Raw genomic sequence first — 13,759 nt, forward strand, 5'->3', positions numbered from 1 at the left:
AAGAGGACATATGCTGGGGATGAAAATGTCTTGCAGAAAATTGAGACCTTGTACCTGTGTATCAACATCTGTATTCACTAAAAACCATTAATACTCCAAAAAATAATAGTAATCCTCCCAAATAGAAATGATCCTAAGAAATGTGCAAATAAAACTAATTCCCTCAAGTTTGAATCTACTAAATATTTAACATTTCTAATTCCTTTCCCCATAAGCATCAAGGGCTAGCATGTAATATTGTGAAACAATAGTGTAATTCAGAGGAAAATAATAATTTTGAAGGGAAATCTCTGTTCATCCCCTTTACCATATTTAAGTTGAACTCGGTTAAGTCTAATGTTAGGCAGATATTTTTCAGCTTCCTATGCATTTGCCTTTCTCTCAGTTAATGAGGTTGTTTTTTGATGCTTCTATCTAAATATGGAGGTTACAAGGAAAAGTCAGAGGGTCATCACTGCACCATCTGTTCCAACTGGTTTGATTTAGTCATGTGATTTTCAGTGGTCTAACTGAGCTATCAACAAACCTCCAATTAATTATGAAAACCTAACAAGTTGTCAGAGGTTACCATACTGAGAAAATGAGATCATGAGCTTCTCTAGCATGAGATCGATTACTGCTAATTTACAATTCAGAGAACACCTGCGGATGAGTGAACTCTTCAAGATATAGTAAGGATGTTTATGGATCATGTAGCTACGAGATAATAAGAAGATTGCATTTATTTTCTGATCGTCTATGAGAAGAGCTATCTATTGTTTGTTGTTTTCTTCTTCTAGCGTTTGCCCTTCTTCCGTAGCCAGTTAATGGCTTTGAAAGTGACTGGGATCCATGTGGATTCAGTCGGCTAGGAAGGATTGTCAGTTTCCCCAATGAATGGGTACTCACGGGATGCACCACGGGAAGGTCAATCCAATGCATCCCTTTGTTGTTTTATAACTATGCAATAAGATTCAGTTATACTCATTAGTGATGTTTCATTGGCTAAAGCTCTATAAGGTATGCATTTACAAAGGATAACACTGAAATTATTCCTTGGCCTTTATCTTGTATAGTTATAAGCTGCTGAGCCCAAATCACTATCTTAATAGAAGTAAGAGTTCTTGGATCCAGAAGGTACTTCACGAGGTGGGATATACTCTATACCATGCATGAGGACCCCAGTTCAAGTCCCCAGTCACCATATGGGGAGCAACTACAAGGGAGAAACTTCAAAAATGTTGGAGTGATGTGATTGCATCTCCCTGGCCCCCTCCTTTCCCTCTGTATCTCACACTGTGTCTTGAAAATTATCTTGGGGGCCAGGTGGTAGTGCAGCAGGTTAAGTGCACATGGCACAAAGCACAAGGACCAATGTAAAGTCCCGAATCAAGTCCCTGGCTGCCTACCTGCAGGGAGGTCGCTTCATGGGCTGTGAAGCAGGTCTGTAGGTGTCTGTCTTTCTCTCTCCCTCTCTGCCTTCCCTTCCTCTCTCGATTTCTCTCTGCCCTATCCAACAACAATAGCAATAACAACAATAAAAATAACAACGATAAACAACAAGGGCAACAAAAGGGAAAAAAATAGCAGCCCCCAGGAGCAGTGGATTCGTAGTGCAGGAACTGAGCCCCAGCAATAACCCTGGAGACAAAAAAAAAGTTATCTTAAAAATTACTTATGTGATTCTCATATTATATTTGCTCTAGCTGTGATACTAAGTACGTTACCCCAGTTGTATAACAGCTTTGTCGATATAATGCATTTTATACCTATTTTCCTGCAACTGGTTAATAAATTTTATAAATCAAAACCCTAGAGATAATAATAAACATATGGTTAATATGGTGGGCAAACAACTTGTATACAGAGCAGTAAATATTTATACAGTGGTTTATCTAGACTATTTTTTAAACTAGAACACTGCTCAGTTCTTCTTTATTTAACTAGAACTGAGCAGTGTTCTAGTTAAAAATGATGATTACCATGATTGCCTATTATCAGAGAAAATGTTTAGAACATTTTAATTATCATGATGTGGAAATTTATTCACTAAAGTTTTATAAAAATTTGGTTGTTTATTTGAAACTAATTTTCATTTGTTCTACCTTTTACTCATTATGTAATACTTATAATATATGAGCTATACAAATTCATTCATATATATACATATATATATGTATGTGTATATGTGGTTACATATACATTTATATGTACTTATTTCTCACTATATATATATATATATATATATATATATATATATGTGTGTGTGTGTGTGTGTGTGTGTGTGTGTGTGTGTGTGTGTGTGTGTGTATGTTTGTGTGTGTTTCTGAACTTGGCCTTTGTGAAAGATTTACACTAGCATTGTTGTGTTTTTGTGGAGTCAGAGTTTGCAACATGCTAGATTTCACTTTACCATGCAGATAGAGAGAGAGAGACACCACAACACTAAGCTCCACCCTCCCATGCAATAGCACCTATGATATGGTGCTACATAAATATTAAGGCACATACACTTTTTGGCTGCCTCTTCGGAAGTCTCAAGAAGACTTAGCCTTTTGTGATAGATGGTGAAAAGACAAATCACCTTAAGCCTTTGCTTTGAAGTAGCGGTTCTGGAGGTAATGCCTGCTTACAGCTATGATCCTTCCTTAGTTCCTCCAAGATCAAGTTCCTCCATATCATTCCTACTTTCACTGTGTATTAATATTGGTGGTTTTATATATTATTTCATACACTTCATGAGATTATTTGGAGGCTCTAGGAGTGCTAATTTTCTCCATATGAACTAATTCTGTGATTTCTGCTCTTTTGGTTTACAAAGCCTTTCATAGGAGTCCCTACTTTTGGATGGTGGGATAAACCTTTGTATACTAGTATATACACATTACTGTGCTTATAGGTAAGTATAGGAGTAATTTTGTCTACAGAGAGAATGAATGAAGTGCAGAAGGAAAAGATAGAACAAGGGGCAATGGTAGAGAACAACTCTTTTTTTAAAAAATATTTATTTTATTTATTTCCCTTTTGTTGCCCTTGTTGTTTTATTGTTGTAGTTATTATTGTTGTTGTCGTTGTTGGATAGGACAGAGAGAAATGGAGAGAGGAGGGGAAGACAGAGAGGAGGAGAGAAAGATAGACACCTGCAGACCTGCTTCACCGCCTGTGAAGCGACTCCCCTGCAGGTGGGGAGCCGGGGTTCGAACCAGGATCCTTATGCCGGTCCTTGTGCTTTGCGCCACCTGTGTTTAACCCCCTGCGCTACAGCCCGACTCCCAGAGAACAACTCTTAAATGAGCTTTTTTTTTTTTCCGCCTCCAGGGTTATTTATTTATTTTTCACTTGCTGGGGCTCTGTGCCTGCACCACGAATCCACTGCTCCTAGAGACCATTTTTCCCCCTTTTGTTGCCCTTGTTGTTTTTATCATTGTTGTGGTTATTATTGTTGTTGTTGCTGTCATTGGATAGGACAGACAGAAATTGAGAGAGGAGGGGAGATAGAGAGTTAGAAAGAAAGATAGACACCTACAGACCTTCTTCACTGTCTGTGAAGCGACTCCCCTGCAGGTGGGAAGCCAGGGGCTCGAACCGGGATCCATATGCCAATCCTTGTGCTTAGCGCCACGTGAGCTTAACTTGCTGCACTACTGCCTGACTTCCAAATGAACACTTAAAAAATATATATTTCTTCACTTTTATCCAAAGTTAGGTCCAGCTGAACACTGCTGTTGCCATGACTTTTCTTCTCTTCATCTTACTGACAACAGAAGGAAGCATAGTTTTCAGAACCCTGAGAAATTAATATCCCTTCACTGGAGCTAGTCCTGTATGCTTTATTTTTAGGCTCTGTCTTGGATTTAAAATATTCTACTCAGTTGTCTTATACACAAATATTTACCCCTGAGAGAAGGATTAGACTATACATCAAAATGACAACAAAGGGACAGATTGCAAAGGAAAATATTTGGTTTTGCTCAGGTTAGTTTTCAGAAGTTTTGTAGCAGGAATGAAAATAAGAATTGCATTTAGCACTGTCAGTATAAATGGAAATGTGACTTCCATTTATCCTTGAATTCAGAATGGCATTCATCCATTCCTTCATTCATTTGTTGTGTCTAGTAGCAAGTTTGTACTAGGAGACTTTTCTAGGCCTGAGGGAGACAATTCTCAGAAAACATATAACCAAACTAACACGAAAACATAGGTCTCTGAAATTATAAAGACTTCTGAAGAAGTAAATGTAAACTGATAAAGATCTATATTTCATGAATTCTTTTTCATGATGTATAATTAAAAATAGATTAACTGAATTGAATGTAAACTTTGAGAATGATCATATAAATAAGTAAATAGTATAATGTAACAACTTTGTGTTATATGCACTATTTGATGTGTGAAAGTATTTGGGTGATACATGAGGCAAAATGATGTATTTTAGTGCACAGAATAACTTTTAAAAACCTTAAAGCAGGAGTGACCCCAAAACTTCAGAGCTAAGGGAAGGGTAGTGTAGCTGGAGAACAGAAGAGGAGAAAAGTATGCAGACCCAGGGTGTAGGAAATGTGTATATTATCTTAGCGATTTTGTTTTTATACTTTAAGGATACATGAGTATATCCTAAAATTATTGATAAAGGTTGTAACTCAAAATGTTTGAATTTACTGTGTTCATTAAGACAGCTGTGTGGTAGATTGGCTGAAGATCTGTATGCAGAGATTCGGAATATCAGAAAACTAATTGGGTCATGTTAGGGGAGAAGTGGCTGACAGGTGACACTAGAACTTTGACAGTAGGCTGTAAGAAGAACTGTTTGGAAGACATACATCAGAAGTAGGACTGATAGCATGGTGATGAGTTCAATATGAAAAGGGGAAGGAGATGAGATATCAAGGAATATTGTTTTACGGTTGACTTGAGTAAATGGATGAGTAACTATCTGGGAAAGTGTTGCTTTCTATAGAGTCAAGGGTATCATATGACAGGAAGATTTTTCTGTGTGTGTGTGTGTGTGTGTGTGTGTGTGTGTTCTCCAGGGTTATCTCTAGGACTCAGTACCAGCACTATGAACTGACTGCTCCTGGTGGCCATTTTTTCCATTTTACTAGATCAGACAGAGAGAAATTGAAAGGGGAAGAGAGAGTGTGAGATACAGACACCTGAGGAACTGTTCTGCTGCTTTGGAAGCCTCCCCCATGCAGGTGCGGAGCTGCGGGCTCTAACCCAGATCCTTGAGCAGACCTTTGAGCTTTGTATTATGTGCACTTAATTGAGTGTGCCACCGCCCGGCCCTGGGGTATTTTTGGTTTTTAAGTGTAAAAGTGGGAATTTTAAGTAGAGTGTTCTAATATGGATATTTAGTAAAATACAATCTATTTAAATATGTGATATATATATACACACACTTAAAACTATATATAGGAATGCCCTAATCTAAATAAATGGGCAGGATACTTGGATAGCAATGAGCTTTGACAAAATGTAATATTTAATAAAAACTTTACTATGGAATTAATGAACTTGCAAAAAATCTGGAGTGTTCACAAATTCTATAATAGGAATAATTTCATAAATGATAGGATGATTATTTATTGCAGAATAGACAAAAACAGGGATAGCACTTTATAGAGGGATGCTGGATAAAAATATAGTTAAAATGACCTGCAGTTTAATGGATAGCATTAGATATATGACTCACAAAATTCACAAAGCAAAGGAGAAGAAAGTCTGTTTTCAAATATGGGTACTTTGAGAATGTTTGAAGATGACAAAAAATAACTGAGAGAAGGAGTATAAAATACAGAAAATAACAAGATGAAATCAATTGAGTTTTTTGTTTTTATTTATTTATCTTTTTAGTGATATAATAATGATCAACAAGATTGCGGGTTAAGAAGGGTACAACTGCATACAATTCCCACCACCAGAGTTCCATATCCCATCCAATCCGTTGGAACTTTCTCTGTTTTTTTTATCCCTCTGGCAGTAAGGACCAAACATCTTTATGGGGTACAGAAAGTGGAAGATCTGGCTTCTGTAATTGCTTCTCCACTGGACATGGGCATTGGCAGGTCAATCCATACCCCCAGCCTGTTTTTATCTTTCCCTAGCGGGGCAGAGATCTGAGGAGGTGGGTTTCCAGGGTACATTGGTGAGGTCATCTGCCCAGGAAAGTCATGTTGGAGTCATGGTAGCATCTACAACTTGGTGGCTGAAAAAATATTAAGATTCAAATCAGAACAAATTGTTTAATAATCAAGAACCAAAAGGTAAAAATACAGAAGATGAAAATTGAAGTCTTCATGTTGGAAGAAGCTGGGAAGTTTATTTTAAAAACTCACACAGAGAACTTGGCTAAGTAGAGCAACCTAGAGAAAAGTATTCATTGCCACACTGGGTATAGGACTGTGTTGGTCAAAGTGATAAAGTGGAATATGATTCAACTCAAAGCATATATTGGTTATTTGGAAAAAATATGTGACATTTCCCTGGTAGTAAATGTAAGCTAAATTGCATTTTTTCCTGGTATATTTAAAAATATGGAGGCCTGAAAAAGCTCAGAGAGATTTTTTCTTTAAAACAATTATAAAATGCTTTTCTAAAAACCACCATTTTTGATACTATTGGAAAGATAAATTTGCAACTCACTATTGCCAACCAGCTTAATTTCTATTGTATTTCAGTTTAGTTGCCTATCATAGGACTATTTTGTCAGTCTTTATAAAATTAATCAGCGTGTTCAGAGGTGTTTAAGATTTATAGTTGGTAGATTGATTTTATTGATACTTAGAATGTAGATAGGGGCCAGGTGGTGGCGCACCTGGTTGAGCGCACATATTACAATGTGCAAGGACCCAAGTTCGAGCCCCTGGTCCCCACCTGCAGGGGAAAGCTTTGCAAGTGGTGGAGTAAGGCTGCAGGTGTCTCTCTTTCTCTCTCCCTCTTTATCTCCCTCTACCCTCTCGATTTCTGACTGTCTCTATCCAATAAGTAAAGATAATAAAAAAAATTAAAAAGAATGTAGACAAAGTTAAGCTGTTCTTCTCTCTCTCTCTGGATGAAGTTGAGAGGAGGGGGAAGATAGGGAGAGAGAGAAAGATAGACACTAGCAGAACTGCTTCACCACTTGTGAAGCAACCCCTCCTGCAGGTGGGGAACATGGGCTCAAAACAGTATCCTTACATGGGTCCTTGGTGCTTGGTACTATGTGCATTTAACCTGGTGCATCACAGCCTGACCTCTCTTTGTTTTCATTTAACCTTTCTTTACTTTATCCTTGATTCAAATTTATTGGCTCCTATATTTCTATTTATTTCATGTTATATAAGGCTGTCTCATACAAATGATTTTGTATGATCTTGGTGATCATAAATTTTATCTAAAGATACTTAAGAATTTCATTGACAACAGCAGTTTTGATCAAACATATATTGATTTCTGTGTGCTAATAATCACTCTTAATGTTTCTTCAACATAGTTCCTGATTATTTGCAATGCTCATTTTCATAGGTAAAAAGCATTAAAGATGTTGAAGTGCTTGTCAGCTGTTTTGGTTCTTGGATTCCTTTTCTTGGAGTCAGAAGGAAGGCCACCCAAAGAAGTAGGATATGGTCTTAAGTCCTATCAGCCTCTCATCAGATTGCGACACAAGGTACAGTAACCATTTTCAATTTGTTGATAGTGTTAAATAATTGTGAACTATTAGCTGCCTATTTTCTTGTTCACTTAGCAACATACGCTTATTTTAGCATATGCTTTCAAAGTGTATTTATTTATTATAAAAAAAACCTTGCAAACATAGCATGATAGAAATAGGGACACTATTTCTTTTTCAGGCATAGAGATGGTTCGGTTTTAAATACATTGTCTTGGGGCCAGATGGTGGTGCTTTTGGTTGAGCGCACATGTTACAGTGTGCAAGGACCTTGGTGCGAGCCCCTGGCCCCCACCTGCAGGGGGAAAGCTTCACAAGTGGTGAAGCAGTGCTGCAGGTGTCTCTCTGTCTCTCTCCCTCTCTAACATCCCCTTCCCTCTCGATTTCTGGCCATCTCTATCCAAACAAATAAATAAAGATAGTTTAAAGAAAAAGAAAGAAAAGTAAATACAGTATCTTAAAGTTCACAGGAAATCAGATAGTGTATTTATAAAAACAAATAGGCTAATAAATAAGGTAGTTCTATTACTTTTGAAATAATTTTAAGCCTAAACTATTTACCTTTAGATATATCATTAAATAACTCTTAAATATCTTGATTTGACACAAAGTATGAAAAATTACATTATCAGAACATGTAAGCAAAGGACTGTTTTTTTTTAATTATTTTTATTTTTGTTGATAGAAACAGAGAAATTGAGAGGGAAGGATGAGAGAGGGGGAGAGAAAGTGGTACATGCTATACTGCTTTACCAGCTGTGAAAATTCCCATCCTGCCGTTTGGGACCAGGGACTTGAACCTGGGCCCTTGCACATGATAATGAAAGGATTAGTTTTTATAAAATTCATTAGACATTTTTATTTCATTAAGAACCACATTTTGGGTCATGTAGTGTTGGAAAGACATATCACTTTGCATTAACTATGTTTATGTATACAACTGACATTGAAGTATACTATAAGTTACCTGTATTTACGCCCAATATAAATTATAAAATAAAAGTTCAGTCAGCTGGAACTTAATTGTAGTGAGAGATCATGCTATTGCAAATAACATTTGCACACATTTTATTATGTAAGGCAGTATTTTGCCATATATTTTTGGTTATAATTGCAAGTTAAAATGTAACTTACCAAAAATTAATAGGATTTCCATTTTATAAATAAATAAATAAATGAAAAGTACTTTTGGTGCAGGAAGACCTAGGTTGAGAGTGAGAATGTTTTGAAGAAAATTGAGAAATTTTACACATATATCAACAACTGTATTTACTATAAACCATTAATCCCGCCAATTAAATAAAAGAACAAAACGGGGCAGGCACTGGCACATCCTGTTAAGTAAACAAAGGACTAAGTCCATACAAGGACCTGGGTTTGAGCCCCCACACCCCACCTGCAAAGGGGAAGCTTCACAAGTGGTGAAGTATGTCTTCTGGTGTCTATCTTTCTCTCTCCCCCTGCTCTCTCTCAATTTCTCTCTGTCCTTTCCAATAAAATGGGGGAAAAATGGTTTCCAGGAGCAGTGGATTCTTAGTTCTGGTACCGGGCCCCAGCAATAAGTCTGGAAGCAAAAATAAAAATGAAAAAGAAAGGGAAATGAAAATACTTTCAAAATAAAATATATTTCCTTCTGGCTTCCAACACATGCTGTTATATTTGCATTGCATATATTTTGCTGAGATTCTTTTATACTACTTCATTTGGATAAAATAGCTTTTACATGAAGTTTATATATCAAACAAAGGCTAAGCTCTTAAATATATTATTTTCTTTTACTGCCAAATCCTGTTATACAGATGTACCTATTTACATTTTATAGTAATTTAAAAGAATTTATGAATGTGTAAATGTATTAAATCCATTGACTCCAGATAGCTTGCACGATGTTTCATAGCCAGGAAAATGAAAACGTGTAGACAGAGAAAATATATTACAAAGTCAAAAATGATTGTAAAAATTTAATCACATTCAACATAAAGAGTATGTAATGGTTTATATTCTGGATTAATACATTTGGAGAATTGGGTTTGTATTACTATATTTAAAAGTTATTTAAGACAATTCAATTTTCCTAAGGCCAAAACTTAAAATAGTAAGTCTTTGATGAGTGCTCTCTAAACACACTATTAGTGTATTATGCTGGTTCATAAATTGCGTGCCCAGTGAATACTTGTTCTATGTTATTCCTCTACCTAAGTTTTGTATCTTGATCTCAGAAGCTATGCCTTTCTAATTATTTTAATTCCTGGTACCATGAATATAATAGTTAATTCTTAATTGAATTGATCACAGAAAAATTACAGGTAGTATTTTAACTATGTTTCTTTTATTATTCCACTATTAAATATACCATATTTTTAGCATTAGTGTACATTTACACCAAACTGTTTTGAATAGCATTTAAATATCAAAGATAATTGTTATGCATTACTATGAAATATAATGAAGTATTAACAAAAAGAAACAAGACAGTGCCCTAAAAAAAAGACCTCTTTTAAAAACATTAATACCAGAGTTGGGCGGTAGTGCAGCGAGTTAAGCTCAGGTGGTGCAAAGTACAAGGGCCAGCTTAAGGATCCCAGTTCAAGCATCCAACTCCCCACCTGCAGGGGAGTTGCTTCACAAGCAAGCAGTGAAACATGTCTGCAGGTGTCTCTTTCTCTCCCCCTCTTTGTCTTCCCCTCCTCTCTCCATTTCTCTCTATCCTATCCAACAATGACAACAAGGCCAACAAAACTGAATACATAAATACATAAATAAATATATACATAAATAAGAGAATACATAAATAAATATTTTTAAAAAACATTAATTCCTACTAAGTATTATTAAAGTCACTTTACTTTTTTTTAACTCTACCTTTACTTCTAAATATCTAATATTACCAATATCTAATATTTAAACTACTTAGGGAATGTGAAATTAAATTAAAAAGTCATTTTTTTCTGAGTGTGTGTGTGTAGGTATAAGAAACTGTGTAGTTGATGGAAGTAAAAAAAAAAAAAAATGACTCCCTCAGCTCTGCAAGTCCTTGAAGAAGTGTTAAAGCTAAAAAAGATGCTTTCTACTTTCTACTCACTGTCAACCTGCCTTCAAACTACTGGGAGCTATTATGTTTCTTGAAGATTAATTTTACCAGGGACTTAACTTTAGTCTTCATCTATCACCTTCATCCATCCTACTTGGATTCTTGGAATTACTAACCATACTTTTATCCACTGGTTTCTCTTCTAGTTATACTCACATGTCACTATACTTTACAATCATAATTGAAAATATAAGGGTTGAGTGGTGGGTGAGTGCACATGTTACAGTGCACAAGGACACTGGGTTCAAGCCCCCAGTCCCCATCTGCAGAGGGAAAGCTTTGTGAGTGGTGGTGAAGCAGGGCTGCAGGTGTCTCTCTGTCTCTCTCCCTCTCTATCATCCCCTTCCCTGTCGATTTCTGGCTGTCTCTATCCAATAAAGATAATAAAAAACTAAAAGAAAATACAGTAATCAGAGACAGTTCCTCTCTCCCTTTTAAAATGCATATTTGTTTATAGAACTTATCACAATTTACCAGGATACATTTGATTTCACATTGGTTTAGAGAATTATCAGATGCCAGGAGTGTAGCTTCCACGCCTATATATGGTGTATTCAGCTCATAGTATACACCACCAAAGTTCTTGTGCACCCCCCTTCTCTATGACAGCTGCCATAGTTTTCACACAATCTTAAGAGACAGTGCAGTTATTATTTTTGGTAACTTAATTTGCTTTAGTTATCTGTAGTCTGCATGTAGCTGTCTCTCATCTCTTTACTTATTTCACTTAGCATAATCCCCTCTATTTCCATCCATTTGGTCCTGAATGATACAATATCTTGTATTTAAATTATATACTAGGGCTGGCAAATAATTCATTTAACTTAGCTATTGTACTGCTTTGCTCTCTGTTCACAATCCAGGTTCACGATCCAGTCTGACCCCTACCTCATTGAAGGAAACTTTGGTGCTGTGGTCTCTTTAGCTCTCTCTGCTTCTCTGTCTCTATCTAAAAAATGATAATAAATTAATCAATTCCAATATCCCACTGAATGTATTCCCTAACTTCTCTATCTAATTATCTTTTTTTTTTAATTTTTTATTTAAGAAAGGATTAATGAACAAAAACATAAGGTAGGAGGGGTACAACTCCACACAATTCCCACCACCCAATCTCCATAACCCACCGCCTCCCATGATAGCTTTCCCATTCTCTAGCCCTCTGGGAGCATGGACCCAGGGTCGTTGAGGGTTACAGAAGGTAGAAGGTCTGGCTTCTGTAATTGCTTCCCCGCTGAATATGGGCGTTGACTGGTCAGTCCATACTCCCAGTCTGCCTCTCTCTTTCCCTAGTAAGGTGTGTCTCTGGGGAAGCTGAGCTCCAGGACACATTGGTGGGGTCTTCAATCCAGGGAAGCCTGGCCAGCATCCTGGTGGCATCTGGAACCTGGTGATTGAAAAGAGAGTTAACATATGAAGCCAAACAAATTGTTGAGCAATCATGGACCCAAAGCTTGGAATAGTGGAGAGGAAGTGTTAGGGAGGTACTCACTGCAAACTCTAGTGTACTTCTGCTTTCAGGTATATATTTTACAGTAGTTTATGGGTACGTGTGAACATAAGCTCTCTCTCACAGAAACTGGTGTATATCTAGGTTATGGGACTTTGTTAGAAAGTGAACTACCTGAGATGAAATTAGAGTGTACTATAAAAGGAAAGGTCTCACCCGAGTAATGAAGTTGAAGGGTTGTCATTCCACACGTGAAGTCTCTGGACACAGTCTGAGGTGAAGCATGTTGAGGTGGCAATGGTTGCATTGGTTAGGTTGTGATCGGCAGATGCAATATTATTTGGTTTGGATTGGGAGATGCATACGGGAAAGTGGGCCCTATCCAAGGGTTCCAGGACTGGGGGAAGTAGGGGCTCTATAGTGGAGATGTGAGGTTCCTGCTGTCTTAGGGTTCAAAAAGACAGTCGATAGTTAATGTTATCATCACATTATTTGTTAATTGGGTTCACTTTGAAAAGTCCTTTTGTTATGGTTTGCTGTACAGTATCCAGTATCTTGTATATAGCTGTGCTATTGGATGCTTCTAATCTACTTGGTCTAGGCTTTTGAGAGAGTCCGCATATCAAATACACAGCCTATATATTAAAAAGATTCAGTTTGTGTTTTGAGAAACTTTGAGACATACAATTGATTTTCCCCCTCTCATATTAATTAACTACTGATTTATATGTCTACATTTTGCTAGGAGTGTACATAAACAGCATTCCCACCACCAAAGGACTGATCATCTTTTAATGGACATTTAGATTGACTAAAGATTTTAACTATTGACATTTAATTTATTTGATTTGGGATGATTTCTCCCACTGTGGTATGATACTTTTTATCTTGTTATACTACTACCCAGGACAGTATTTGAGATATAATTAACACTCAGTAAATATATATACATATATAGGTATATATATGTATGTGTATATATATATATATATATATATATGGAAAGATTGATTCAATTTGAATAGATAAAGCTGAAATCAAAGTTATACTTAGAACTGATAAATATATATAGACCACTATAACTTCACACAATGAATTACATTAATATAATGAATTAAATATAATTTCTTTTAAAATAATTTCTCAGGATAAAATCAATAAATATACCTATAAAAGTTAAAATGAGGTTGATTGCAAATAATAAGTTTATAAAATTAAAAAACTAAGGACTATATAAGGAAATTTCTATTTGTATTACTTTTAAATATATACAATTTGAATTTTAGTAAATATAATATGTCACTAATTTTTATGAAAAAAGATATGCCAACTGTATAATCAACCTTAAGTTAAAACAGTGAAATGTGAGACTTATCTTTCAGGTTACACCAAAATAATGTAAATTTAAATATATGCAAAGATATAATTTATAATAATATGTATATATAAGTGCAATTGAAAATATATTTGTCTCACTCTAGATAAAAATGAATAACATATTTGGTGTATTGCACCAAAGTAAAAACCAAAAAACTTGGGGGTGGGGGTGAGAGACGAGGTTTCAGGTCCATGAAACATGATGGCAGAGGAC

At 36.0% G+C, this 13,759-nt stretch overlaps 1 protein-coding gene across 1 annotated transcript in view; it reads left to right on the plus strand.

Annotated features, from left to right (window-relative positions):
* Nucleotides 1-13,759, plus strand: part of FSTL5 (follistatin like 5) — a 736,076-nt gene that overhangs the window by 62,624 nt on the left and 659,693 nt on the right. The window contains exon 2 of the mRNA XM_007529584.3: nt 7,483-7,624. Coding sequence (XP_007529646.1) covers nt 7,499-7,624 — 126 coding nt within the window. The 5' untranslated portion in view covers nt 7,483-7,498. The remainder of the gene's footprint in view (nt 1-7,482; nt 7,625-13,759) is intronic.

The sequence above is a fragment of the Erinaceus europaeus genome, chromosome 19 (assembly GCF_950295315.1).
Source record: "Erinaceus europaeus chromosome 19, mEriEur2.1, whole genome shotgun sequence".
Classification (NCBI taxonomy): domain Eukaryota; kingdom Metazoa; phylum Chordata; class Mammalia; order Eulipotyphla; family Erinaceidae; genus Erinaceus; species Erinaceus europaeus.